Source organism: Panthera pardus, unplaced genomic scaffold, assembly GCF_024362965.1.
Source record: "Panthera pardus isolate Hobbes unplaced genomic scaffold, ASM2436296v1 HiC_scaffold_6, whole genome shotgun sequence".
In the NCBI taxonomy this organism is placed as follows: Eukaryota; Metazoa; Chordata; class Mammalia; order Carnivora; family Felidae; genus Panthera; species Panthera pardus.
In genome coordinates, this window is record NW_026526991.1 from 81,524,789 (window position 1) to 81,550,908 (window position 26,120).

General features: G+C 37.5%; 1 protein-coding gene and 1 pseudogene across 5 annotated transcripts in view; one reads left to right on the forward strand and one right to left on the reverse strand.

The window, feature by feature from the left end:
- ITPR2 (inositol 1,4,5-trisphosphate receptor type 2) overlaps window positions 1-26,120 on the forward strand; it is a 488,958-nt gene that overhangs the window by 15,035 nt on the left and 447,803 nt on the right. For 3 of the 5 annotated variants that reach the window (XR_008419706.1, XM_019452273.2, XM_053895795.1), the window contains exon 2: window positions 23,336-23,406. The exons of 1 other annotated variant lie outside the window; for it this stretch is intronic. Coding sequence is in view for 2 of the 4 variants with exons in the window: in XM_019452273.2 (XP_019307818.1) it covers window positions 23,336-23,406 (71 nt within the window). In the remaining 2 variants the exon portion in view is untranslated. Of the gene's footprint in view, window positions 1-23,335; window positions 23,407-26,120 lie in introns of those variants that run through there. One more of the 5 variants, XM_019452276.2, reaches the window with a different exon arrangement.
- LOC128775239 (U2 spliceosomal RNA) lies at window positions 15,595-15,675 on the reverse strand (annotated as a pseudogene).

Consider the following 26,120-nt stretch of genomic DNA (forward strand, 5'->3'; position numbering starts at 1 on the left):
TGTGGGGCTCGAACTCACAAGCTGTGAGATCATGACCTGATCTAAAGTCCAACAGTGAACCAACTGGGCAGGTGCCCCATACCCTCCCACTTTATAAACTCTTGTTTGAAAGTTTCTCCCTGATGCTTCCTTGTAGCTAACATAAATTCCTTATGTTGCACTTTGTATTCGTTTGCTATTTCTAGACTAGAGTCATGGATAAGAGCTCAAAAATGTCACATTCCTTGTTATGATAGAACTAGTGAATTTGAAGACGCTTTATTAATCAGGCTGTTTTTTAATTGAAAGAAACAGAAGACCCGGTTGGAACAATTGTCAGCAGAGAACTTTGTAATCAAGGTAACTGAAGGGTCTAGTCATAGGTTTGTTACAGACTCCTTCCCTTGATTCCATTTTGTCTGGAGTGTTAGTTCCATCCTCAGGCAAGCCTCTGCCTATGGTGACTGCCAGGCTGCTAGCAGCTTCTGCCTCACAGTACCCTATCCTCTTAGCCCAGAGCTGAAAAGAGTGCCTCATTTCCATGAACTCCAGAAGTGTGCAGTTGTCACTGTTGCAGTGACTAGGATAATGGTCCCATCTTTGGCCAAACACTGTGGCCAGGGAATGAGATGCTCTGCTTACAGGGATGATACCATCATGCCCTGGGTGGGAGAAGAGCCCATCTCTGTTATTCTGTCAGGGTTCTGTTGCCAGAGAAAGGCAGTGGGTGCTGGAAAGGCAAAGACAACACGTGTCCACGGCAGCCAGATAGGATTCTCTTACTGTCCAGGAAGCCACATTTCCTATGTCCTTCCAATCAGGTTTTCAAATGTGAAGACTTTAATTATCTTTGGTGCTTATAGAAGACTATTTCTGTTTCCAGTTTGTTACTTTGGGATTTAAACAATTTTTTTTTAAATGTTTGTTTATTTTTGAGAGAGAGAGAGGGAGAGACAGAGAGACACAGAGACACAGAGCATGAGCAGGGAAGGGGCAGAGAGAGAGAGAGAGGGAAACACAGAATCTGAAACAGGCTCCAGGCTCTGAGCTGTCAGCACAGAGCTCAATGCAGGGCTCAAACGCTGCGACAGTGAGATCATGCCCTGAGCTGAAGTCGGAGGCTTAACTGACCGAACCACTCAGGTGCCTCAACTTTGGGGCTTTTTAATGCTAGCACTGTTTCAGATGGAGTTTACTTTCTGACGAAAAGGAGAATTACGTGAGTACTTTTGCATGCCATACTAAAGCCTCAGGTCTGGTCTGGTCTAAACTTCCTTGGCATCAGCTCTTGAAGGAAAGGACTCTGAGGAAATCAAGTGTCACGGTGAGAGGTCAAAGAGGGAAGACAGCAGTTTATTGTATCTAAATGTACCTAAATGATACCTTAACAATGTTGTTACAAAATAAAGAGGGAGTTTATGAAGCAGACTTTTCAAAGTAAGTACCTTATTCATAAGCACATGAATCAACATGCTTTGATAAATGAATCTCATCATGAAAGTATATGCATTAGAATCTCTATTTCTTTTTTCTTTAAAAAAAATTTTTTTTTTAACGTTTATTTACTTTTGAGACAGAGAGAGACAGAGCATGAATGGGGGAGGGTCAGAGAGAGGGAGACACAGAATCTGAAACAGGCTTCAGGCTCTGAGCTGTCAGCACAGAGCCCGATGCGGGGCTCGAACTCACGAACCGTGAGATCATGACCTGAGCCGAAGTCAGCCGCTTAACCGACTGAGCCATCCAGGCGCCCCAGAATCTCTATTTCTTAAAGTGAATTTTATTGTGAGTGTATCTGCTTTTAACGTAGGTAGTATTTGTTTAGGTACAAGTAGCTTATCTGCTTTATGGAATAATTGCAGCACGTCATGTATACACACATTAATTATTATGGTGGAGATGTATACAGAGCAGGGTGTAATATAGGCAGGATTTAAAATACAAATTTTGAAGGGTGCCTGGGTGCCTTAGTTGGTTAAGCATCAGACTCTTGATTTTTGGCTCAGGTCATGATCTCATGGGTTTGTGAGTTTGAGCCCCCTGTCCGAGCCTGCTTGGGATTCCCTCTCTCCCTTTTTCTCTCCCACTCTCTCTGCCCCTCCCCAACTTGTGCTTGCTCTCTTGTGCTCTCTCTGTCTCTAAAAATAAAAATAAACTTAAAAATAAAATACAGAGTTTGAAATTAAAAAATCATTAGCTTAGATCTCAAAAATCAGAAAATTTTGTTGTTAAAATACTTTCAAATAAAAATTTCTCCTGTAAAACCAATATATTTTGTGCCAGAGCTAGATATGAATTATGGCTCTTAATTGATATGTAATATTGAAATGTGATCTTTGGGTAATCTTTTCAGAAATAGCACAGTAAAATTTTCTAACTTAAAAAAATTTTTTTTTTTTACATTTATTTATTTATTTTTGAGAGATGGAGAGAGACAGAGCACAAGTAGGGGAGGGGCAGAGAAAGGGGGACACAGAATCCGAAGCAAGCTCCAGGCTCTGAGCTGTCAGCACAGAGCCCGACATGGGACTCAAACTCACAAACTGTGAGATCATGACCTGAGCTGAAGTTGGATGCTCAACCGATGGAACCACCCAGGTGCCCCCCCCCCCAAATTTTCTAACTCTTAAAAGTGTCTTCAACTCATTTTTTCCCTCCTATTTTAATATTTAAAATTGGGGTCCACTTTGAACTCCTGAAGAAATTGGTTGGTTATGATATAATTATCTAGAAATCATGTTTAATTTCAAAGTTGAGTCAAACCATTAAATAGATGTTTGACAATGAACTTTTAAAGGCAATATGTGTTTTGGAAAGAGCTGTTTAAATGCTTAGGTTTGAATTCTACTCTACCTTGAAGAGGTTCTGAGAACTTGGGCAAATTATTTAATGTCTGAATTTACTTCTCCATCTTTAAATGAGGAGAACTAATTATACTTGTTCTCTGTTCCTCAGTGGTTCTTTGGGGGGTACGAAATGATGTTATACCTGTGTGAATATTTGAAAAGCTATACTGATACATGCCAGATGTTTTAAAAATTTGTATTAAAATTTTTTTTCAATTTATTATTTATTTATTATTTTGAGCCAAACAAAAGCCATCTGGTGCTGGATTGATTTATTTATTTGTTTGTCTACTTAAAATTTTATTTAAACCCAAGTTAGTTAACATATAATGTAATAATGGTTTCAAGAGTAGAATTTTGTATTTTTTTTTAAATGATAAACTCATAAGGACATCACCTAAACCTACTTACTGAGTTGAATCATATTACACATTTAAATATCAATGGCTTCCTTTTCCAGATTTGCTATAATTTAAAAAGACACAAAACATTTCCCCTGTAGGAGTGATACAAAAAAAAAAAAATAATGTTGAGTTAGTTACATAACCTAGTATTTTCTTGATTTATTTTGTGTTTATTGATGAAGGAACATATTCAGAGAAGAGAAATAATTTATTTTAGTTATATATGTGTATGTGTGTGTGTGTGTGTGTATATAATTACATATATGTAATATGTGTGTGTATACATGCCATATACATATGCCATATATATAATTACATATCTTGTTTTAGGCAGTGGTTTTAAAACTACACTCCAAACATCATCTGACTATGATTCAACAGTCATGGTTTTTGGAGTGTCATTAAGGTCTACTTTTTTTTTTTTTTTTTTTGAACAAAACATGAGAGAGGGCGAGCAGATGCGGATTTAGGGTTTGTTGATTGTTAAAAAAAAATACTTGGTTAAGCTGTTTCTTCTAGCTCCAGCGTTCAGTGAAGTTTAAAGGGTGAAATACTCCACACAATTAATTATGTGTGTAAATTAAAGTATCCATAAATTAAAAGCAATGTAATATTGAAGGAGGGAAAATAAAACACTTCCTATCACATCCTTTCTTTTCCTGTTTTAAATTCCAAGCTCTTTAAAGAAAACTTTTGCTACTTAGCAGTTGGTTCTTCAGGCCATGTTTGGAATGCTAATGAGTCTGGCCTAGTAACAGCCCCAGCACTGCCAAGTTGTTGGAATTTAGATGTTTTTCCAGTCATGGAAGAGGCTTTTGATTGGTGTATGAAAGGAAGGGAAGACTGAACATCCCTTGGTGCTGTGCTTGGAGAAGGGGAGAATTAAAGAGTGTGGACAAGGGGAAAATGGTGTTCCGGCTCTCTTACATTTAGAGAGAACTCAGTGGTTTAGAATATTGAATAAAGCAAGTGACCAAAGAGATGTCATTTCACTAATTTAAAGTTGAAATATAGGACACTGTGGGGGAAAGAAAGCTCTAAGGATTTCTGGAGACCATTTACTGTAGGGACTATCCATAAAAATTGCTTCGTGAGAGGAAACTGAAAAAGGAACAGGGGTTCTTTTGGTAATACTAAATCTCGGTTCAGAGTGAATCCTGTGCCTTTCACAGACCTTCTTCTGACAGGCTAAGTGAGAGCATGAAGGTTTTTTATTCTTTATGATTTAGGATAATTTCTTCTTATCCTAGCAGGAGATGACACCATCCTGCATGGATGTGGCCTCTCAGTGACAAAGCCCTCTGTGTACAACCCAGCAACAACACACAGTTGAAGAATTGTTTGTCTCCTAATGGATGTATTTATTTTTTTCATGTAATTTGTTATTATGTACAGCATTATGACTTAATGTGCAAATTTAGAAGAGCTTTAAAAATGAAAAGCTGAAAGCTTGTATTGGTTTGTGGGAGAGAGTGAGTATATTACTAAATCTACATGTGTTCCTTATAGCATGTCCCGTAAGATAGGTTGACCCTGGAGGTTTGTCTTTTTCTTCTTGATTAGGAGTTTGGTTGGAAACCATCAGTTTGACAAGATAATTGGACCCTAAACACAGTTCCTCAAAAAGACAACCTAAAAAAATATTTTACGTAAGTTTAAAGCTCAACATTATAGAAGAGAAAGAATGAGATAAACGTATGTAGATAAATAAATAAGAGCACGTGCTACGAAAAAACAAATACCTGGTTTTATTCCTGGGGCAAAATGGCTGCTGGTGACATTGCTCTTCTCTCATCTCTCCCAGGAGGCAAGGAAGTCATACCATCTGGGAGGGAGTTGGGAAGACTTTACCAAAATGTAAAGTCTTACCAAAATACACATGAGATTGTGTATCCCCAGGGAGATACCTTTTGTTGAAGAGTGAAGGTAGTGGGTACATGGTAAATATGAATCAGTGAATATCTGGGCAGGATAAAAAAAAAAAAATCATTGCGGACATTTGATTACTTGGTCTTTAGTTTCACTCACCAAAATGGCGGGAGCTTGAGAAAGAAGTTGTTTTGCCTTGAAAAGGAATCTGCTTTTGGTAGTCTAGGAGTAGGAAAGGCCAAAATAAAAGCTACCAAATCACATTCTTAGGGGAAGTTTTTGTGAGAAAATAGTCACAATGAGCCAACTGCTGTTTAAACATCTTCAGAAGACCATTTTTGAGTAAGGGAAAGCAGTGACCCTGGTTCCTGTTTTTCTTTTCTCCTCTTTTCTTTTCTTTTTTCTTTTCTTTCTTAACCAGACAAGAATCTGATCAATATCAGTTTAGTAAAAATCCATTTTGCAGATGAAAAGGATATACCTTTCCTTTTGGGTCCAGGAAGAGCAAGTGTGAAACAGCCTATATATATGCTTCAAAAGGAATTAGAAAGTAGGTACTGAGATACTCCCATCCATTCAAATGATGGGCAGAATGTAGAAGATGATAGCTTTCTTGAGCTTGTCTTTGTTTTTTTCACTCATACTATTATTTATTCTTATTTTTTAAATATAATTTATTGTCAAATTGGCTAACATACAGTGTGTAAAGTGTGCTCTTGGTTTTTGGGGTAGATTCCTGTGATTCATCACTTATATACAACACCCAGTGCTCATCCCAACAAGTGTCCTCCTTAATGCCCATCACCCATCCTCCCCTCTCCCCCACCTCCCCATCAACCTTCAGTTTGTTCTCTGTATTTAAAGTCTCTTATGGTTTGCCTCCCTCCCTCTCTGTTTGTAACTAGTTTTTTTTCCCTTCCCTTCCCCCATGCTTCTGTTAAGTTTCTCAGGATCCACATATGAGTGAAAACATATTATGTCTGTTCTTCTCTTGAGCTTGTCTTTGTAAAATTATTTTCCTCTGATTTAAAATTCTAAAGATGAAGATTATAACTTCAAGAGAAGATTTTTCATATTAATTTCCCCTATGACTTTTCAGAGTTATTGACATTTTGCATGTTGCAACTTGATTGCTCTTTAGTTCTATTAAATTATAATATAGAAACTTCCAAATTCAAATTACATTGCTAAGGGAAAAAGATAAAGTTGGCTATTGATAGCAACATTTGTAAGCTGGGCCCTTTAAAACTTCATGGTAGGGGGAATCCTCCTTTTGAGGAGTTCTTTGCTTCCCATTAATTTTTAAAAAAATCACTGAACTATATGTTGACCACAAACAGCATCCTAAGAAGATAAGACTATATGTGTTATATATAGGAGAGTCTCTAAATCCTCTTCTCTATTCAGCCCTGTAAGTGCTAATATTTGAGATGCTCTCCAGCATATTAGGGGTTAAGGCAGTCAGCTATTAGCTATTAGTTTTGTTTCCATAGAAAAAAGGAATTATTAAAGGAGTTAGCTTCATAATATATTTAAAAGGATAGTGATATTTCCGGGAAATGTCTGTTAAATAATATGTGTCTTCTTTGAACAAAACTATGTAAGGTTAAAGGATGAGAATTTCCATAAAAACTTCAAGACATCTTGACTCTAAGGTATGCTTATGTTCTAAGAATTTTCCTTAATCTTTGGGAATCATATGTCACTTTGAGAATCTGAGGAAATTTATGTTGCAACTTTAATGTTTATTTTTGAGAGAGAAGGAGAGAGAGAGAGAGAGAGAGAGAGAGAGAGAGAGAGAGACAGACAGACAGCGAGCACGAGAGGGGCAGGGGCAGAGAGAGAGGAAAACACAGAATCTGAAGCAGGCTCCAGGCTCTGAGCTGTCAGCACAGAGCCTGATACGGGGCTCGAACTCATGAACCGTGAGATCATGACCTGAGCTGAAGTCAGATGCTGTACTGACTGAGCCACTCAGGTGCCCCTATGTTGCAACTTTAAATGAGTATACAAAGACACAAGAGTTTACCCATGTTTGAGGGCATTCAAGACTCCCTGAAGATCACCCGTTGGATTGTTGGACCCAAGTTTGGCAGCCCTTGTCCTAATGTGCAATAATGGCTCTTACATTAAACTGTAAGCTTTGCGTTTGGTTTGTATAACACTCTGTTATTTCCTCAGTGCCCAAAACAGTGCCTGGCTCAAAATCAATGAATATTTGTTGAATGAATCAGTGACAAAATGGACATTTTAAATTTTGGACTTATTTGGTATGTGGCTAACATAATTTGGATTTTCTGGTTGCTTATACTTTACCAGTTCTGTACTCTATGAGACCTTCATTTACTTCTTTTGCAAGGGATATAAACCCATTTAGTTTAAGTGCAATAGGAGCTTTTTGGTTTGCATTACCGGGGAGTCCACGAGGAGGGTCTGGCTTCAGGTTCAGGTGGGACTAAGCGTTCAGTTGAAGGGACCAAGGAGTCAATTGAGGAGACCAGGATTTTATCTTTCTTTCTTAACTTCTTCCCTTCTTGTAGGACTTACTCTCTGGCAGACCTTTTCTTTTCTTTCTTTCAAGTTTATTTATTTTGAGAGAGAGAGAGAGAGTGTAAGCTCATGTGGGGGAAGGGCAGAGAGGGAGAGAAAATCCCAAGCAGGCTCCATGCTGTCAGCGCAGAGCTCAATGCAGGGCTGGAACCCAGGAACTGAGAGAGCACGACCTGAGCTGAAATCAAGAGTTGGATTTTTAACTGACTGAGCCACCCAGGTGCCCCTGGCAGACTTTTTCCATTCATAGTGAGGAAAAATGATTTCTGGACGTTCTAGGCCTACACTTTCTCTCATAATGCTTGATTTTAGAAGGAGGTAGAACCCTCCCTTTTCCTTTCATTGTTCATATCTGCTTCTGTAGAGGCACTTTGGCCCTGCTGGGGCTGTCTCATACCCTAGGTCTCATACCCTCCCTTGGGTGGTAGAGGGATCCCATTGTTACTTAACTGTACCATGTTAAGAATTACTAGGTGGGAAAGGGAAGTTTCTAAAAGGTTAAGAGGCAGAATAAAACATAACAGATGTCTAAGGCACACTTCATATATGATAGTTTAATTTAAGGTGGATATTGTGGTCTTAGGATGTCAGTGGTTCTTTGAGTGTCTTTTACTGAGCAGCTGGTTTTCTGGATGTTATCATCGAAGACACTTAAGCCCTCAAAGGAATTGCTTCTGCAAGCACTTCTCTTGCAGAATTTTTGATAATTAAGAGAATAAATACCAACATTTGTGTAAAAGGAGGAAAAAACTAGGAGAGCATAATAGGAATCTAGTGAAACCTATCATAAGGCTGCTTTCTTCAGACTGCAGAGGTTGAATTTGGATTTACCAGATGTGATATCAAGTCTGGCTTTGGCTTTTCACTTTCCCTGTGGTCCCTCCAGCAGGACATTAGTATGGACTGGGCATACTGTGCTTGGCAGGGCTCATAAATGGCACCAGTGCAGGTTGACTTTGAGTAGGAAGGACATACTTTGAAATGTACAGGTATCGTTGAAATAGTTTTCTAAGTATTTTATTACAGGAGAAAGCATTCAATATCAATGACCAAGATTCCAAGTGACTACAATTTCAAGTATTCTTTACTATGTATTTCATTCAATATTGGTTTTCTAATAATTCATATATTTTTTTCTTTGAAAAGAAGAGGAATATTTCTTTGATGATTATCATGAAAGTTTGAGAATATCACTTAAGATTTAAATACATTCAAAACTTAAAGACATATTAGGATAAGTTAAGATGGCTTAATATTTAAAGGCATAATGTCCTTGGGGCACCTGGGTGGCTCCATCAGGTAAGGGTTTGACTCTTGATTTTGGCACAGTTGGTGGGATCAAGCCCCGTATCAGGCTATGTGATGACAGTGTGGAGCTTGCTTGAGATTCTGTCTCTCCCTCTGGCCTCTGCCTCTTCCCTGCTCACACTCTTTCTCTCTCTCTCTCAAAATAAATAAAAAACATAATAAAAAAATAAAGGCATAACGCTCTTAATTTTTTTGTTTGGTTCATTGTGGACCCATGCTAAGCAGGAGACCATTAGTTTCTTGACAGAGTGGTAATTTTTGAAACTTAGATCTCTAATATGCTCAGATTCTCACCCTGGACTGTTTTTCATGTTCAGTAACTAAATGTGAACTTTTTGGGGAATACTTCCACAACTTTCTTCCTTTTTTTTTTCTTGAAGTCCCAGTTAGATTTGGTTAGAATCTTGTGTGATACCTAACGCACAGTAAGTGGTCAGTTTTATGTGTTTAATGAAAGGATGAGTGAATATAAATTAACGTGTAACAGTGTGCCTCATGAGCAACAGGTCTATGTTATTTTTCCCATTAAAGATCATATTTGAATAACAAGAAGTTGGGTAAATTTTAGATTTACTGAATTAAATTTGTAATAATTATGTGTTTGCTCTGTGCCAGATGCTGCTAGTTTTTTAGCTTTGAAGGTCTTAACTGCACCTTATTTATGGCAAATACTATATTACCATGTGTAATTCCACTGTAAAACCAATATGGTAGGCCTTAAAGAGAGAATAGCTATTTACATCTCTTTTGAATTTCCCTGCTGTTCTTTTTAGTCAGAGTATTGATAGTTTGTATGAAACACATTTATGGCTCTTCAATTTTCTCACCAGGATTGCCGTGCTAGTCTCTAAAGCGGGCTCCCTACTATCTTCCTTATTCCTACTAGTCTGTGCTCAACTCAGCCACCAGTGAGATCTTTTCAGAATCAAGTCAGATTACACTGGCCTTTCTCTGCCCCAAACCTTCGAGTGGCTTCTGTGTCACTTGGAGAAAAAGTTGGAGACTTTACCATGATGTAGGAGGCCTTATGAGAACTGGCCTTCCATTCCTTGGCCTTTCTGACCTTTCCAATAGCTCACTTTCCTCCTCACGGCCATCAGCCACATTGTCTTCCTTGCAGCCCTTGAACACCCCAAACATGCTCCCACTGGAAGGTGTGAACTGGCTGCTCCCTCTGCCTGGAATGCTGTTCTCCTAGATACCTTCCTCGTGTCTTTTTTTTTCTTTTAGTGTTTATTTTTGAGAGAGAGAGAGAGAGAGAGAGAGAGAGAGCAGGGGAGGGGCAGAGAGAGAGAGGGAGACACAGAATCCGAAGCAGGCTCCAGGGTCTGAGCTGTCAGCCAAGAGCCCAACACGGGGCTCGAACTAATGAACAACGAGATCATGACCTGAGCTGAAGTCAGATCCTCAACTGACTGAGCCACCCAGGTGCCCCTCTCATGTCCTTCAAGGCTTTTAGCATGTTTTACCTTTCCTCTTTTTCTATCACATGTATCCATTAGCACATTATAAAATTTATGTATTTGTTACTGTTTATTGTTTATTATTGGTCCACTCCCCACTACTCCCTGTGAGAGTGCTGGTTTTGTTTGCTCTCAGAACAATGCTTGGCATGTACTAGCTACTAAATATTTGTAGAATGAATGAATGAATAGATTTCCTAATGAAGGGATTTAAATAAATTTTTTCTGAAGTGATTACTGGTGAACTTCTTTCAACAGTTGGTGGTAATAATAAATAGTAATGATGATGAAAGCAAATAATTATTGAGTGTATACTCTGTGCTGGATGTTTATAGTAAATATCGTTAATGGTGATGATGATGATGATGATGATGATGATGATTGCTAACCTTTATTAAATGTTAACTTTGTACCAGGTATTTTGCATTATCAGCTCAGTTAATTTTCAAATCAATTCTATGAAATTAATACTAATATTATCTATTTTATAATTAGGCCAGAGGAATAACTTTCCAACATCACATGGTATGAAATAGATATAACTGTGATAGTAAATCTCAAAAGAAAACATACATTGTTAAATTTATCATTACCCCATTTTTGTCCTGTTCCAGCAGAAGTCAATGTCTCTGGGAACTTTTATTTGTGGTTATGATGATCGCTGTCTGAAGAATTAGTATTAGAGTTAAAAATATACTTGTATTTAGAGATAAGTTCATTGCCTAGGATTGATTACAATTTTTTTAAAAATATAATTTATTGGGGCACTTGGGTGGCTCAGTCAGTTGAGCCCGACTTCGGCTCAGGTCATGATCTCACCATTTGTGAGTTTGAGCCCCCGCCATCGGGCTCTGTGCTGACCGCTCGGAGCCTGGAGCCTGCTTTGGATTTTGTGTTATCTCCATCTCTCGGCCCCTCCACTGCTCATGCTCTGTGTCTCTCTGTCTCTCAATAATAAACAAATGTTAAAAAAGATTAAAAAGAATACAATTTACTGTACAAATTTTAACTTAAGAGTACTACTATTTTTGCCTCCAGGGATTGGATTTTTTTTTTTTTTTTTTGGTCTAACCTGGAAACAAGGTAAATAATTTAACAATGCATGTATGTATAACTTTTTTTCTGGCTATCAGACTTTTCTGCTAGTTTTTGTTTACCTTTGATTTTGTCCTCAGTTGGTTCTGCTTTCAGAGGTCCTGTGGGTTGCTTCATTATTTTCAGGTTAAGGATTCATTTACTCTCTCCCACTGAATCCCTGCCTTTTAATTAAAACACTCCAGAAGAGGGGCTATCTATCATTTCAGCCACAATTAGACCCTTGCCAGTAACACATGTAAGTCTAGGATTATTTTCTTCCTGCACAGAAATGGCTTAAAAGAGAGTCTTATATCCATTGATTCCACCCATACTAATTATAAGTGTTTTAAAATGACATCTGTGTTTTGGGGCACCTGGGTGGCTCAGTCAGTTCAGTTTCCAACTCTTCATTTCAGCCCATGTCATGATCTCACGGTTCTTGGGGTTGAGCCCCACATCACACTCTGTGCTAACATCTAGGAGCTTGTTTGGGACTCTGTCTCTCTCTCTTTCTCTCCCTCTCTCTCCCCCACTGGTGTGCTCTTTGCCTCTCCCCCACTGGTGTGCTCTTTCTCCCTCTCAAAATAAATAAACTTAAAAAAAATCAAATAGCATCTGTGTTTTTTTAAAAACTCATATTTATTCACATTTGGCTACCATTAATGAAATGTTGGAAGCTATGACTCTGGGAGTTTTTTTTTTTTTTTTAAGAGTTTTGAACTCTTCCCTTTTCTGGTAGTTCTTAGAAATGTACTGGTTCCTTATTGACTCAAAACAAGAGTCATGTGCTGGTAATTTTAACAAGGTAATTGTTATACTCTCCAACTTTCTGGAAAAAAAAATCTAGTTTCTCATGCCGGAATCATTGTGGGAATTGGTTTACAGTTGCCAGAGGTTTTTCCGGCCAGGGAACTTCTCTTGCCAACTGTTTCTTCCTAGGTATATTTCTCTTTTATGTGTGATTAGCCAGGAAGTGGTAGTTGGATCTCATAGTCCTCTCCTTTTGGAGAAGGTGGCATACGTAAAGGAACAGGGAAGAGGCATGTCCTTACAGCAGTAAAGCTTAATCACCAATTGAATTGCGCTCTGAAGATTTCCAAGGAAATACTTTTGGCTTACTTATGTTCTTATGTTTGCTTAGGAGTTCTTACTAATTGGCTTACTTTTTAGGTCTCTTTTAGCCATCCACTTTTAGAATGTATAATTAAATGTTACTTTATGATTTTCTGAGGGGGTGAGCCAAGGATAAACAGTTAGTTGTATCATCACATATTTATTTCATCTTTCCTCTCTGTGATCTTTCTGCTATATTATCATCAGCCTCATTTCATCTTTTGCAATTTGGTTTTTTCACCTGCTTGATTCATTAAAGTATCCATTCATTCATTCAATTGTTTTTTTGTGTACTGACTACATGCTAGTCCCTGTGCTAGTATTGAGGATGTAAAGATTAAAAATCTGCATGGGTGCCTGGCTAGCTTAGTAAGTGGAGCATGCAACTCTGATCTCGGGGTCATGAGTTCGAGCCTCATGTTGGGTGGAGATTACTTAAACAAACAAACAAACAAACAAATTTAAAAGTATATATTCCTGTAATCCTCGAAGAACTCATTGTTTATAGCAATAGATATCCGCTTGAAAGGGTGCATATCAAATGTGGTGGGACAATAGAAGGAGACCCCAAGCCTCTGGAGGATGGGTGAGTATGGATTTTTAGCTAAACATAAGTGCAGTATGAACCAAGAGAATAATATTTTTAAAAACCTGTAAATTTAGGGTGTATTTTAGAAATACAGGAGAAATAAGAAAACTATATATAGTAATATTAAAACAGTTGAGGGACCTGGTATAATAATGTTCCATATATTTTTAAAAGAAAATACTTCAGTTACTGAGTTTTATATATTTCCACGAGTAGTGGATATGTTTTATATATGCCCATTAGATTGGCTTGTTATTTATCAGTTTCAAGGCATGTATTCTTACCAAATTTTGTCTGTTTGCCCTATCAGTAATTGAGAAGTGTGTTGAAATCTCTCACTATAATAATGTCTTTGTTAATTGCTCCCTGTAGTCTATAAATTTTGTTTTATATAATTTGAGGCAATTACATATAAATTTAGAATTGTTATACCTTCTTAGCGAACTGAAACCATTATCTAATGTCCCTATTTATCCTGAATAATGCTTTTTTTAAATTCTATTTTTCCGATGGCATCACTGCGACCATAGCTTTCTTTTGATTAGCATTTTTCTGTTATGTCTTTTTCTATCCTTATGTTTTAGGATGACTCTTATAATTATGTAGGATATGGTTGGATTTTTTCCATCCAATCTGAAAATCTGCTTTTTGGGGGGAATATCTGACTTTTAAACAATAAGTTAAAGTTTTAAATTTATTATGATTATTGTTGACTTATTTCTGCACTCTTACTTTGTGCCTTGTATTAATCATAACTTTTCCCTGATTTTTCCTTTTCTTAATTTTTTGGGATGGATTGAAGTTTTGCTTATTTTTCTTTTTATTCCATTCTTCCCTTTCTATTCCTTCTATTTATGTGCTCTGTTTCTGTTGTTTCAGTAGTTTTTATTTTTAAAAATTATACATAATTAAGGAAGTGTAAAGTTAATTGATATTTTAACTTTTAACTGTGTACAATTCGGAACCATGGGACTGACTTTTCAATTTTGATCACTTGCTTTCTGCTTATATGCAGTTGTTCAGTATTTTAGTGCTGTTCTTTTTTAAACTCACATGTTGGTCATTATTATTCTCTTATACAATGATTTTTGTTTAGATTTGTTCATGTTTAACAGTTTTTTCTTTATTTCTTCTAATGAGTTGTATTTTTTTTTTAATAAGACAATATTCCTTCTCCCTGAAGTATAAACCCAATAGCTTTTTAAGTGAAAGTCTGTTAGTAGTAAATTCTTAGTTTTTGTCTATATAATAATGCTTTGATATTACCCTTGTTCTCAAAAGTTAACTTTGCTGGATACATACAGTTTTGTTTTTTTGTTTTTTTTTTTAGGTTTTATTTATTTTCAAGAGAGGGAGAGAGACAGAGCATGAGCAGGGGAGGAGCAGAGAGAGAGGGAGACACAGCACCTGAAGTAGGCTCCAGACTCTGAGATTTCAGCACGGAGCCCGATGAGGGACTCAAACTCATGAACCATGAGATCATGACCTGAGCTGAAGTCACATGCTCAACTGACTGAACCACCCAGATGCCCATGGATACACACAGTTTTAACTTGAGGGCTAAATTTTCTCATAGCATTTGAAGAAATGATTCAAGTCTTCTGGCTTGTAGTGTAGATTCTGAGAAGCTTGCAGGCTAACAGGTTGTGTTTTCTGTATCTGTGGATTCATATCTTTGACTAGCTCTGGACGTTTTCTCAGCCATTGTCTCTTTGAATATTGCTTCCCTTTCATTCTCTATGTGAATTATATATGCATGGTAAGCTTCTCATCCTACCTTTTATGTTTCTTAACCCCTCTTTCATACCTTCTCTGTCCATCTTGCCCTCAGTTTCATTTTGAGCGATTCTTATGATTTATCTTCCAGTCTTCCAGGTTATTCATTGGCTGTGTCTAATTTACTGTTTTAAACTCACCTACTTATTTCAACAATTATGCTTCATTAAAAAAAAATTTTTTTAATGTTTATTTACTTTTGAGAGAGAAAGAGAAACAGAGCATGAGTAGGGAAGGAGCAGAGAGAGAGGGAGACACAGAATCTGAAGCAGGCTCCAGGCTCTGAGCTGTCAGCACAGAGCCTTATGCGGGGCTCGAACTCATGAACCATGAGAGAATGACCTCAGCCAAAGTCGGACACTTAGCCGACTGAGCCACCCAGGTGCCCCATGCTTCATTTTTAGACATTCTCTATCAGATCTGTCTAGTCATTTTTGATTGCCCTTACTCTTTTCTCTCCCTCTTTTTAAATATCTTTTTGTTTTAAAATATTCATAATAGTTATCTTCTATTTTTTAGTTGATAATTATAATACCTATTGTTTTTGCTGATGCATGTATAGCAATTTTTGCCTTATCTTATTAGTGATTTTTAAAATATTTGATTTGAATCATATTTTAAAATATTTAAAAATATTTCTTTGAATTTAATCTGCAGTATAACAACTACACTTGATCTTAGCCAAAAGGCCGAGAAGCGATTGCAGTATAACAACTATAAACTCTGGACAAACCAGGTGGCAAAAACTCAGAAAGGAATGTCAATCTGGTAAAAGTAAACATCTGGACCTGAATTTTGCCTCATGAGCCACTTTTATCAGTGCCAATGATTTTCTAACTCTTGGCAGATGATTGAGAACTGATAGTATTAAGGTCAACTCAGCATCACTAAATAATTGACCTCAATTGGTAGAGATGCTCATCCATATCCTGAGAAAGGCATTTTGCAAATGCTTTGATTTCTATGAGAACAGTAATAGGCAGACTAGGAGAAAATGCTGCATAAACTGACTGATGATATTACTGAATTCGAACAGGGCACGGAGGCAGGGTAGAGAGGATCAAGAAAAGGAACTTATTAGATGCAGAAGGAAGATCTGAAAAGAAAAAGTCATGATTTCTTTCTTTGCTGGATTAGGGCTTTAAGCTTTCAAAATATATGGAGAAATCCTTTCTGAAATCATGGTCAGTTAGATACACATGTTTCTCTTTGAAAGGCAACGTGTAACCTAGTATTTCCCCATTCTCTCCCCCACCCCCATTTCATCAGCCATCTATACTCTGAAAATGATGGCTTCTTGCAGTGATTTCTAAAAAAGGTTAATATGTGCAAGACATTATTGCCTTTGAAGTCCACATGATACCTTTTTAAAAGGTCTGTAAGCCACTCAGGCTGTGATGGCACTGATCAAAAAATTTAAGCACAAGGTTTCCATGTGCTTTTTAGGGTTTTCCATGTGCTTTTTAGGGTTTCCATGCAGTAGTACTTCAAAATTTAGTGTTTATGCTATAATTTATATGTGATTTAGTTTGATTTAATCTTTCATGGAAAAATAACTGTAAACATTTTAAAGACGTAAGAGCAAGCACAATTTCAACTTTGGAAGGAACCAGTTTTAGAAATATCAGCAGCAACAAACCTATGTATGATGGAAACATTGCTATATAAAATTAAACATTCTTAAAATATTTGTGTCAGTAGAAAATGTTATTGTAGTAAGCCCTCTAAAAGGGGAAAATAAAGAAATAAAAGGGGAAGACAATGTTAAATTTTCTTGGTTTAATTTTTAGCAACCTCACATTTCAAATGACAAACAAAGGTAAAATCAGTTCTTGTCATCATAGACAGGCAAAATAGGAATATAGCTGTGAGTGCATTTGGTATGTTGCATATGTTTTGCATTTACAAGGTAGAACACTTTTTGAAAAATATTTATTTTTGAGAGAGACAGACAGTGCAGAGAGGATGCAGAGAGAGGGAGACAGAGGATCCTAAGTGGGCCCTGCGCCAACAGCAGAGAGCCCAATGTAGGGTTCAAACTCATGAACCTTGAAATTGATAGGGAAAAATTATGTTATAAGATGGCCGATGGGACTGATAAGGAAATTCCAGTCGCTGCCTGAAGATTCTCCTTCCAGGTTCTTCTTCCTGCCCCGCTTGCCGTGTGCCCCAAATTGCCACTAATGCAGAAGTAACAGACTATAAATTGTCCCCCATGCTTACGCTCTGGGGCTCAGAACTCTGGAGAGCGATCTCCTCGGAGCCTGCCGGTGTGAAATAAACCTCCTGACTTCCAAGATGTCCCAGTGCCCTTGGTTCTTCTGCTGGGTGATCCAGGCCAGGTTCTGTAACAAGATCATGACCTGAGCAGAAGTCAGATGCTTAACTGACTCAGGTGTCCCCAGGTAGAACACTTTTTGGCAGAAAGTTTTGGCAATGTTTTTTTCCCCTCTTTGCATGATTTTAATTGTTTATGGCTTTGTGCAGGGATAAGTCCTCAGGACCTATCAAATATAAGGTATTAGACATTTGTAGAATTTCCTTTTCAGTTTCCCTGATTTATGAGACAAATTAATAGGCATACAAACAAGAATAGGTTGGTTCCTTACTTGAGCAACTTGAGTACTGTAAGTAAAAAATGTCCATATTACTAATGATAAGGTCTTAAGATTTGATGATACCGAGCCCAGTATGATATGGCTCAGTTGTTTAAGTGTTGGACTCTTGATATCTGCTCAGGTCATGATCTCATGGTTTGTGAGATCCAACCTCATGTTGGGCAGAGCCTGCTTGGGATTCTCTCTCTCTCCCCCTCCCCTGCTCTGTCTCCTTCCCCACCCCCCCCCCCCCCCAAAAAAAAAAAGAGTTTACAATACCATGTTCTAAGACAATGAGTGAACAGAACAAGATTGCATACTGGTACTTTGCTTGGAATGAGAAAATAATGCATAATCTTAAAAAAATTGATACTAAACAGCTAAGTGTTCACATTACAGTTTGTAAAACATTAAACATGGCAGAATTTGCTATTGAAGAATGATACCGCAAGCCAAACCTAGTTACAAAATAGGAGGAATGAAAAAGCTACAGGAATGGAAGGAACTTGTGAGGTCACAACTGCTCCATTTAAAAAGTTAGGCCCAGAGAGGTTAAATGACCAGTGTAAACACAGCTGCTTTTGTACTGGCAGACCAAGTATTAAAACTTAGTTTTTTTTTTTTTGTTTTTTTTTTTTAATCCCCTTCTGTTCTAGTGCTGCTTCTAAATGAAGGTGAAAGAGGCAGGTGAATATGTGCTGGCATTAGGGGGCTGTGGTGATGGCTGGTGGTGGGAAGGCGTGGGAAGGAGGCACAGTTTACGTAAGAAGCCAGAGGATTACATAATTTAAGAGAGAAATTGATATGGCCAGCAAAGTGAATCCAGAGTTGGGGATAAAGTTATTTGTGGTAAAGTTCTCCAAGTACTTTAACGGCAATTCCATCATGCTTATGAACCTAGCCACAATCCTAACCCCCCATTCTTAGTAAACATTTAAAATAATATCCATTGTGGATTCCCCACTTCCTCTTTCCCCCCTAAATTCATTTTGTTTAAATGTGCTTCAGAGTCATTTCATTAGAAATGAACTGTATCACTTAGTGGTATAAGGATCAGATATATGTGGTAGGCAAATATCAGGAAAATAAAATACTTATTTTACTAAGTTTCAAACTAGGAATAGTTTCTTTCATGGTTTCTAAAGGAAAAAGATAGTGACTATTAACTTTAAAAATTAAGACAATTATCAGCAAAATTGAGTTTATTTGAGAATTGAGATTTGGATCATGCAAGCTGTGGCAGAGCCCTAGGCAAGTCCAACAAACGAAGGGGAGGACCATTATTTTATGGAGAAGGAGGAGGAAGTTGGGAGGGGTTGTCTTGAAAGTCCAGTGGAGAAAAGTATGAATCCAGGGTGATGATGGTTTCTCATTAGCTGAGTTGAAGCGTAGTTGATTTCTTACAGGAGATGCAGTGTCTTTCCTTGCTGGGGACTGTAACTGATGATTCTTCCTGTTGATGATTTTATGTTGGGGTCTATAATTGACAATTCTTCGTGTAATTGACCTTGAGTGTCCCCTTCCTATCCTCCTTCCTATCCTCCCTACTCCACTTTTGCGAGATTTCCCTTTACTCACATGACTAACATATTTTACCCATTATGTGGCATTTTCTTTGCAGTTGGAATAACAAGGGACTGGAGATCAAAGAATAATTTGCTTTCTGTTGGAAATCTTTACAAAGATTTGATAGCATGTATTTTTATACAATAATTTACTTATACCCCATGCATGTTTCTCAAATATCTGTTGTTTAGTATTGCCTATTTATGCCTTCTATACAAATGGATATTTCCATTTGTATAGATATATGGCATTTATTAGTTTGGGACTTGCTTTTTCTTAAGCTCAACTTTATGTCTTTGAGATTTTCAATGTTGTTGCATACAGCTGCAGTTTATTCACTTTTAAAATAGGTTATCTATTGTATGAAATTGTTCATTTAGTCATAATTTATTTATCCATGCTACTGTTGATGGACATGTTTTTCTCCACTTTTTGCTATCACAAACAATGCTGCCTCAAACACATTTGTACATATCTTCAGATGCATGTTTGCAAGATTTCTCTAGGGGGATATATATATCCAATTAAAATTTAGTTCACATATATTTTTGATTCACATTTATATGTAAAATCATTCAAAGTAGCTATTGAAATCTCCTTACAGAGATATCTTGAAAGGTCTAATAGTTTAGTAATTTTTTTTCTTATGAATTAGAATGAACAAATAACTTACAGTTAAGATCTTTTGAAGAGAAGATATGAAGGATAATGGGTTTTATGATAGTTGAGTTTCAGTGACAGATTGAGCATTTTGGGCTAGATCTGTAATTGCCTGATTTGGACATGAGGAGAATAAATACAGCCCACTGAAAAGTACACTGATATATTGGGTTGGAAGGGGCTATACGAGATATAGTTATTCAGAACAGGCTATCTCGGCCCTTTTCAGGATTTGGTATTTTTGATAATTTTCAGAAACACAACTGGATGGGAAATGTTTCCCACCCTTCCTTACATCTACTTTTAGGCAACTGTTTGTTGGTTCCAGTTAATTTTGACATACCAAAAATAACATCATTGACTTTTTCGGTGATTCAAAAAGTCATCCAGTCATCTACTCAATTAATAATTATTTAGCACCTTTCACATTTGAGGCCTAATGCTTAAAGTTGGGCATATTATGGTGAGCAAAACAGATGTACCGACTCTCTTGGGACTTATAATTTATAGCATTAGAGACCTATATATAAGTAAAAAATTATGATGGAGTGAGATAAGTTTTATTGACGGAGGGTAGCCTAGACTACTATGAGAGTGAAGAATAGGTACTCCTGATCCATTTAAGGAAGGTGAGAGTTTTTTTTTTTAAGTTTATTCATTTATTTTGAGAGAGAGAACTAAAGAGTTGGGCGGGGGGAGGAGCAGAGAGGGAGGAGAGAGAGAATCTCAAGCAAGCTCTGTGCTGTCAGCATCAGCACAGAGCCCAGTGTGGGGCTTGAACTCACAAACCGTGAGATGGTGGCCTGAGTAGAAACAAGAGTCAGACGCTTAACTGACTGGGCCACCCAGATGCCCTGAGAGATTTTTTTAAAAATATAGATTCTTGGTCCTGATCCCCAGAAATTTGGTTCTGTAGATCTGGACCAAGGAAACTTGTTGTTGTTGTATTATGTTGTTGTATTATGATGATGAAGATGGTGATGATTTTAACTCTGCACACAATCCAGCCAATTAGCCAAATTTAGAAAATACTGTGTGTGAGTGATTAAAATGGGCACTGATCATGGCAGGGTCTCTTAAATGAACTAGCTAAGGATGGAATGGATGGTTTTTAGATAATTTCTGCTCAGAGGCCAAAGGTTGATCTTTGTATTTATCCCTATTCAGTTGTAAATTCCTGTCTTAGGTTGTAAAAGTTAACTGCCCCAGTGGTGGGTGGGAGGGACTACCTGTACTGATAGTACACACGGAAAGGACCTGGAATTGTTGGTTAGCTATAAACCCAATGAGAGTCAAAGGTGGGCCTGTCTGCCATGGAAGCTGCCATGATTTTAGGACACATAACTAACTGTAAGCTTAGTATTAGAGAGAAGTGGGGAAGGGTCCTCTAGGGAGGATTCGTTGGGAGAACACATCTGGACTCATGTGGGTAGTTTCTAGGATCATGTGTAAGGGGCATGTTGACAGTTGAGGTGTATGAAAGGATGTTGAGCTCCTTGATAAATATCCCTACGGAAAAGAATTAGAGAGAAATAGTTTCATTCATCCCAGAATAAGAAAACTTAGTCTACATCATTCCAGAAGAAAGAACTGGGACTAAAAAGGGAAAGTTATTTGGGAAGTAAGTCTCATTTATTCATCGACTCATTTATTCATATAACAAATATTTAGTATCTACTGTAACTCATTCCCAAAGTTGCCAAAGATATACTAGTAAACAAGATGGATTCAGTTCCTGACTTCATGAAGTTGCGATTTATTAGAAGATCCAGACAATTAAGCAAGCAGTTTAATGAAAATGTGATGAAAAGTATGGTAATGGGAAAGCCAGGATGCTATTTCCCCTCCATGTAAAACACCTTTCTGATATTAATACTATCAGAAAGATGGTAAATGATGAATACTCTGACCTTGGAGATAACTTAAGAAGAGGCTGTTGGGGGGTAATGAAGAAGTTTTGCCAATAACTACCATTAAAATCCTGTGTAACTTTTAGCATCAATGATTGTATATGGCTTTGTAACAGATTCACACTTCCTTGCTTTTTTCCCCATTCCTATCCTGTCCTTCCCTTTCTTCCATTCTCATTTGCAGTTATTTAAGGCTGTATGATGAAATGATTTTGTGATTTTCACAGATGTTTGTATATAAGGAACAGGGCCAATTCTTAGAACTGAAATCATTCGTAATTATTATGTTTTAATCTGGGCTATCATGTAATGGATAGGCATAGTGTTTATGTAAATGCACTGTGATCTGATTTATAGCTTCAGTTTTTCCCATTCCTCTTGATGATTAATGAATGCAGATGGGGACTCTTAGTGGGCATAATAGTGGAAGCCTATATATCTGGGGAATCGGGTGTGCACAAAGAATGAGTAGAATGTCAATGCTGTTTTTCATAGAACTTTTATGTGTTCTAGATAAGATTATGGTTGCTTTGATCATTATGTTTTGAATTCTTAACATGTCTTAAGTAATTAGAAAAGCTGACCTTTAATTCACAGCATTAAAAAAAATTAAATATTATGTTGTGACATTCTCAGGACTCTATGAGCCTTTCATATTTAGTGTTATAGGCTGAACTTTGATACTGTGAAGGTTTGGGTTTGCTTTCTCTTGACCCAATGTGACTTCCTGTTTCTAAGAAAAACAGTTTTAAAGACTTTTAAAAGGAATATCTTGCATGCTTGGCAGCTCTTGTAAAACCACATGTTAGTATACCAGTGTGAATGAAGTATATTATTTAAAGAAAGAAATATCAAAGAACCATATTGCTCGACCAAATTGGCATTTTGTTTTGTGGAAATTGGATGCCATAGAACAATCTGGTGATTTAGGAAGTGTCTGCTTTTGGTAACCAGATGAATCAGGAACCAAAAGTTTCATTTTGATTTGGTTAATCATCCTAAGTCAAGGGGACACCTGAGTCACAAATTGGGGTTTACTCTGTGCTGGAGTTGATGCAAAGTAGTGATTCTGGTTATAATGGTTTTTTGTTTGTTGCAACTTGGTCACCTACTTTGAAATGAATTCATAAATTTAGTAAATTACATGCATTCTCACAATATCCTGGAAAAAATCCAGTTATTCCTACCACTTAGTCAATGAAGAAAATGAACGTTCGTGAAGAAGCTTTGATAGTTAGATAATTCTCTTTGATCAGGAGGTTCATGTCTCCTGGCTTTCAAGTCCTGTGCCTGAGAGCTTCTTTCTCTTGGTATTGTCCTAGAAGTTGGCTTCTCATAAATATTTTAATAGGCATTAAGTATGTTTTTGTAACTACAAAGATGATTTATTCATTTGGTTAATATTCATTGAGTACCTAGTATGTATCAAGGTCTCTTCTAGAAGCAGTCTGTATGGTAAGGAATAAGGCCGGCAAGGCCTAAATCTTTTTATAAATTTATGATTGTAAAAAACTTTCATGGTGGAAAATGGTATTAAAACTCTTTGTAAATATTTATACAATGGCCACATGCAGTCTGTGCTGTATGAACATGACGATGTTAATGATGTAAACATGCTTTTCTTCTAGGTTAGTGGATGACAGATGTGTGGTGCACCCGGAGGCGGGAGACCTTGCGAACCCTCCCAAGAAATTCAGAGGTAAGAAATAAATTTTTAACATATTTAAGATATACATATTTATAAAAATATATTTGTATTATGTGGCCAAAGGGCATGGGATCATTTTTTTGTCTTAAAATAAATCATGCTAAAACTTTATGTGAAACTGTCATATATAAATATGTCCACTGAAAATTTTTTCAAAAATTTCTCCATTGTTTCTCTTCTTTTATATGTAGGAGGATTTACATTGGAAGAAGAGTTTCAATTTTTGTTTTGCTGGACAGTAGTTTATCTGTTGAAAGGAAATCTTGGTAATTAACTCTGAAAGGCTACTTTTCAAACCAATAAATACAGCCGAATATTTATTTGTGAGACTTATGCTGTAAATGTTAGCGTTTCATGATCAACTCTTCACTGTAGCTTTGTAAAGTCTGTAGCTGGGTGACAGTGATTTGTTAGCTCAGCTTTTAAAATGTCACTTTGGATGGCATGTAATAACTAATGATTGTCTTAGAACTCCTTTCTAAGTATAATTTTTGTGTTAGCTTGGTAATATATCAACTGAGACATTGGTCATAATAGGAGACCAATTATAACTTGACTGTTATGAAGGAAGGATTAATGGAATCTGCAGAGAATCCTAGACAAACTAAAACCAATAATTACAAGCTTCTCAAATCAATTTCATAGTTTGTGTGTACTTACAATAATAAAAATAACTTTGAAGGAGCACTCACTTTGAACACACTGTGTAAGCATTCCTTCTCATAATGGTGAAAAGCAGCTTTCATAGGGGATAAAAATCTGGAGAGAGAGAGAGTGGAAGGGGTTCCCCAGATCTCCAGACCCAAGTCAGGGTGTGCTGCTTCCTGCGCTGGGGAAGGATGTGTTCAACATTTGACAGGTATTTCCCTTGTTTCACTCCTTGTGATAGACACTTTCCATCCAAGTCTCATTATAAGAATATATATTTCATTTTATCCAAACTCAGAATGTTGTGGGGGGCACCTGGGTGGCTCAGTTGGTTGAGCATCCCACTTCGGCTCAGGTCGTGATCTCATGGTTCATGGGTTCGAGCCCCGTGTTGGGCTCTGGGCTGACAGTTCAGAGCCTGGAGCCTGCTTCAGATTCTGTGTCTCCCTCTCTCTCTGCCCCAACCCTGTTTGCACTTTGTATCTCTCTCAAAAATAAATAAACATTAAACTCAGAATGTTGTGGAGAGAGTGACAAAAACAATAGATAATTTTTGAGTTAAATTGGTCACTTTGAATAAGAAATCCAGATTTTTCCTCTATGTGGAGATATTAACATAAAACAGGCTGTGGAAGATACACTGCCCATTGGAAGCACCATAAGACTATGTACTAGGGACCCTCCGCTAACCCTGGGCAGCGGAGGTGTTCTCTCCACAGTCCTCATTGAGGATGGACTCATGATAAAACTGCGCTGAAGGAGAGTCAGCAGTGCGTCAGGTGAGTAGAGTGGTAGCACATTAAAGATAAAAAGAAAATTTTTCAGGGCAAACTGGGACAACAAATCTGTGTTTATAACAGGAAAAAGCATGGGGTTCGGGTTTTGACTGTACTTCTCACTGGCTGTGTCATTGTAAGTAGGTCACCTAACCACTTTGAGCCTCAAAGGACATTTGTCATTGGCTGATGGGAGCAGGGGTGGGTAATAATAAGAACAATGCCCACCACACAGAGCTTTCTGAGGCCTAAATCTTTCCAGAGAATAAATGTAAAGTGTTTTAAATCATTACAGAAATGATAGCTAACTTATAATAGAAAGGCATCATGTATTTCCTTTTAACGTATTTGACTCTGCTCTTAGATTGTAACCTCTTTAGGGACAGGATTCTACTCTTTTTTTGTGTGTGTTTTCCAGGCATTTGCTCATACTAGACATCCAAAAAGTAGCCATTAGATGGTTTTGGATAAGACACCCAAACTCTCCCTGGGGCCAAGTGACAAAACTTGGTTCCTGGGACTGCTCCACACTTCACTGCCACGAGATTGGATAGTCTTACTCCTCTGTTGGTAAGGGGGTGGGGGATTCCTCTTTCACAGATAACCTTCAGGGTTTGTGGCCACCTTTTTTTTCTTTTCCTTTTTCCCAGTGAAGTGAATTGTTTTAAAGCATTAAGATTATTTTAGTGTATGTGAAGGAACACCATGGTAACACTCTGTACCCGGTAGGTAATTATATACAGATGCTTGGTGTCATTATTCAGCGGGCACTGGCTCAAAGTATGAATCACTCAGGTGCTCTAGCCCGCCCCTGGAAGGCTGGCTTTTCCTGTAATCTGATACTTTAGGTCATTGTCCTTACTAGTTTGCTCTTATTTTCTATCTTATTCCATTCATCATTGGAGAAGGAGGGCCTCCCCCCTTTTTTTTTTTTATTGGGGATTTAGGGTTTCCTTTTATCTTAAAGCTCTGACTCTTTTCTGATGATTCTTGGAACTCTGTCATGGCAGAGCCATGGAGGAGAATTCCGAGTTGGGCTTGCCTCTGCCTTGGTCTCCAGACTACTCAGAAGCCACAAGCAGGCCTTGTTGTCCCAGATGTCATGTTTTTCGGCATAACTTGTCCTCTTACAGCTCTTGCATTTCACCGTTCTCTGCCTGTGGTGTATTTCCCTGTGCCCTCTGGCTTTAAAAACCATCGCTTTTTCATAGATTTGCCGCCCAGCATCACCACCCCTGCATTTCCAGACTCCTCTGCCAAGTTTCCAGAGCACCCTCCCTT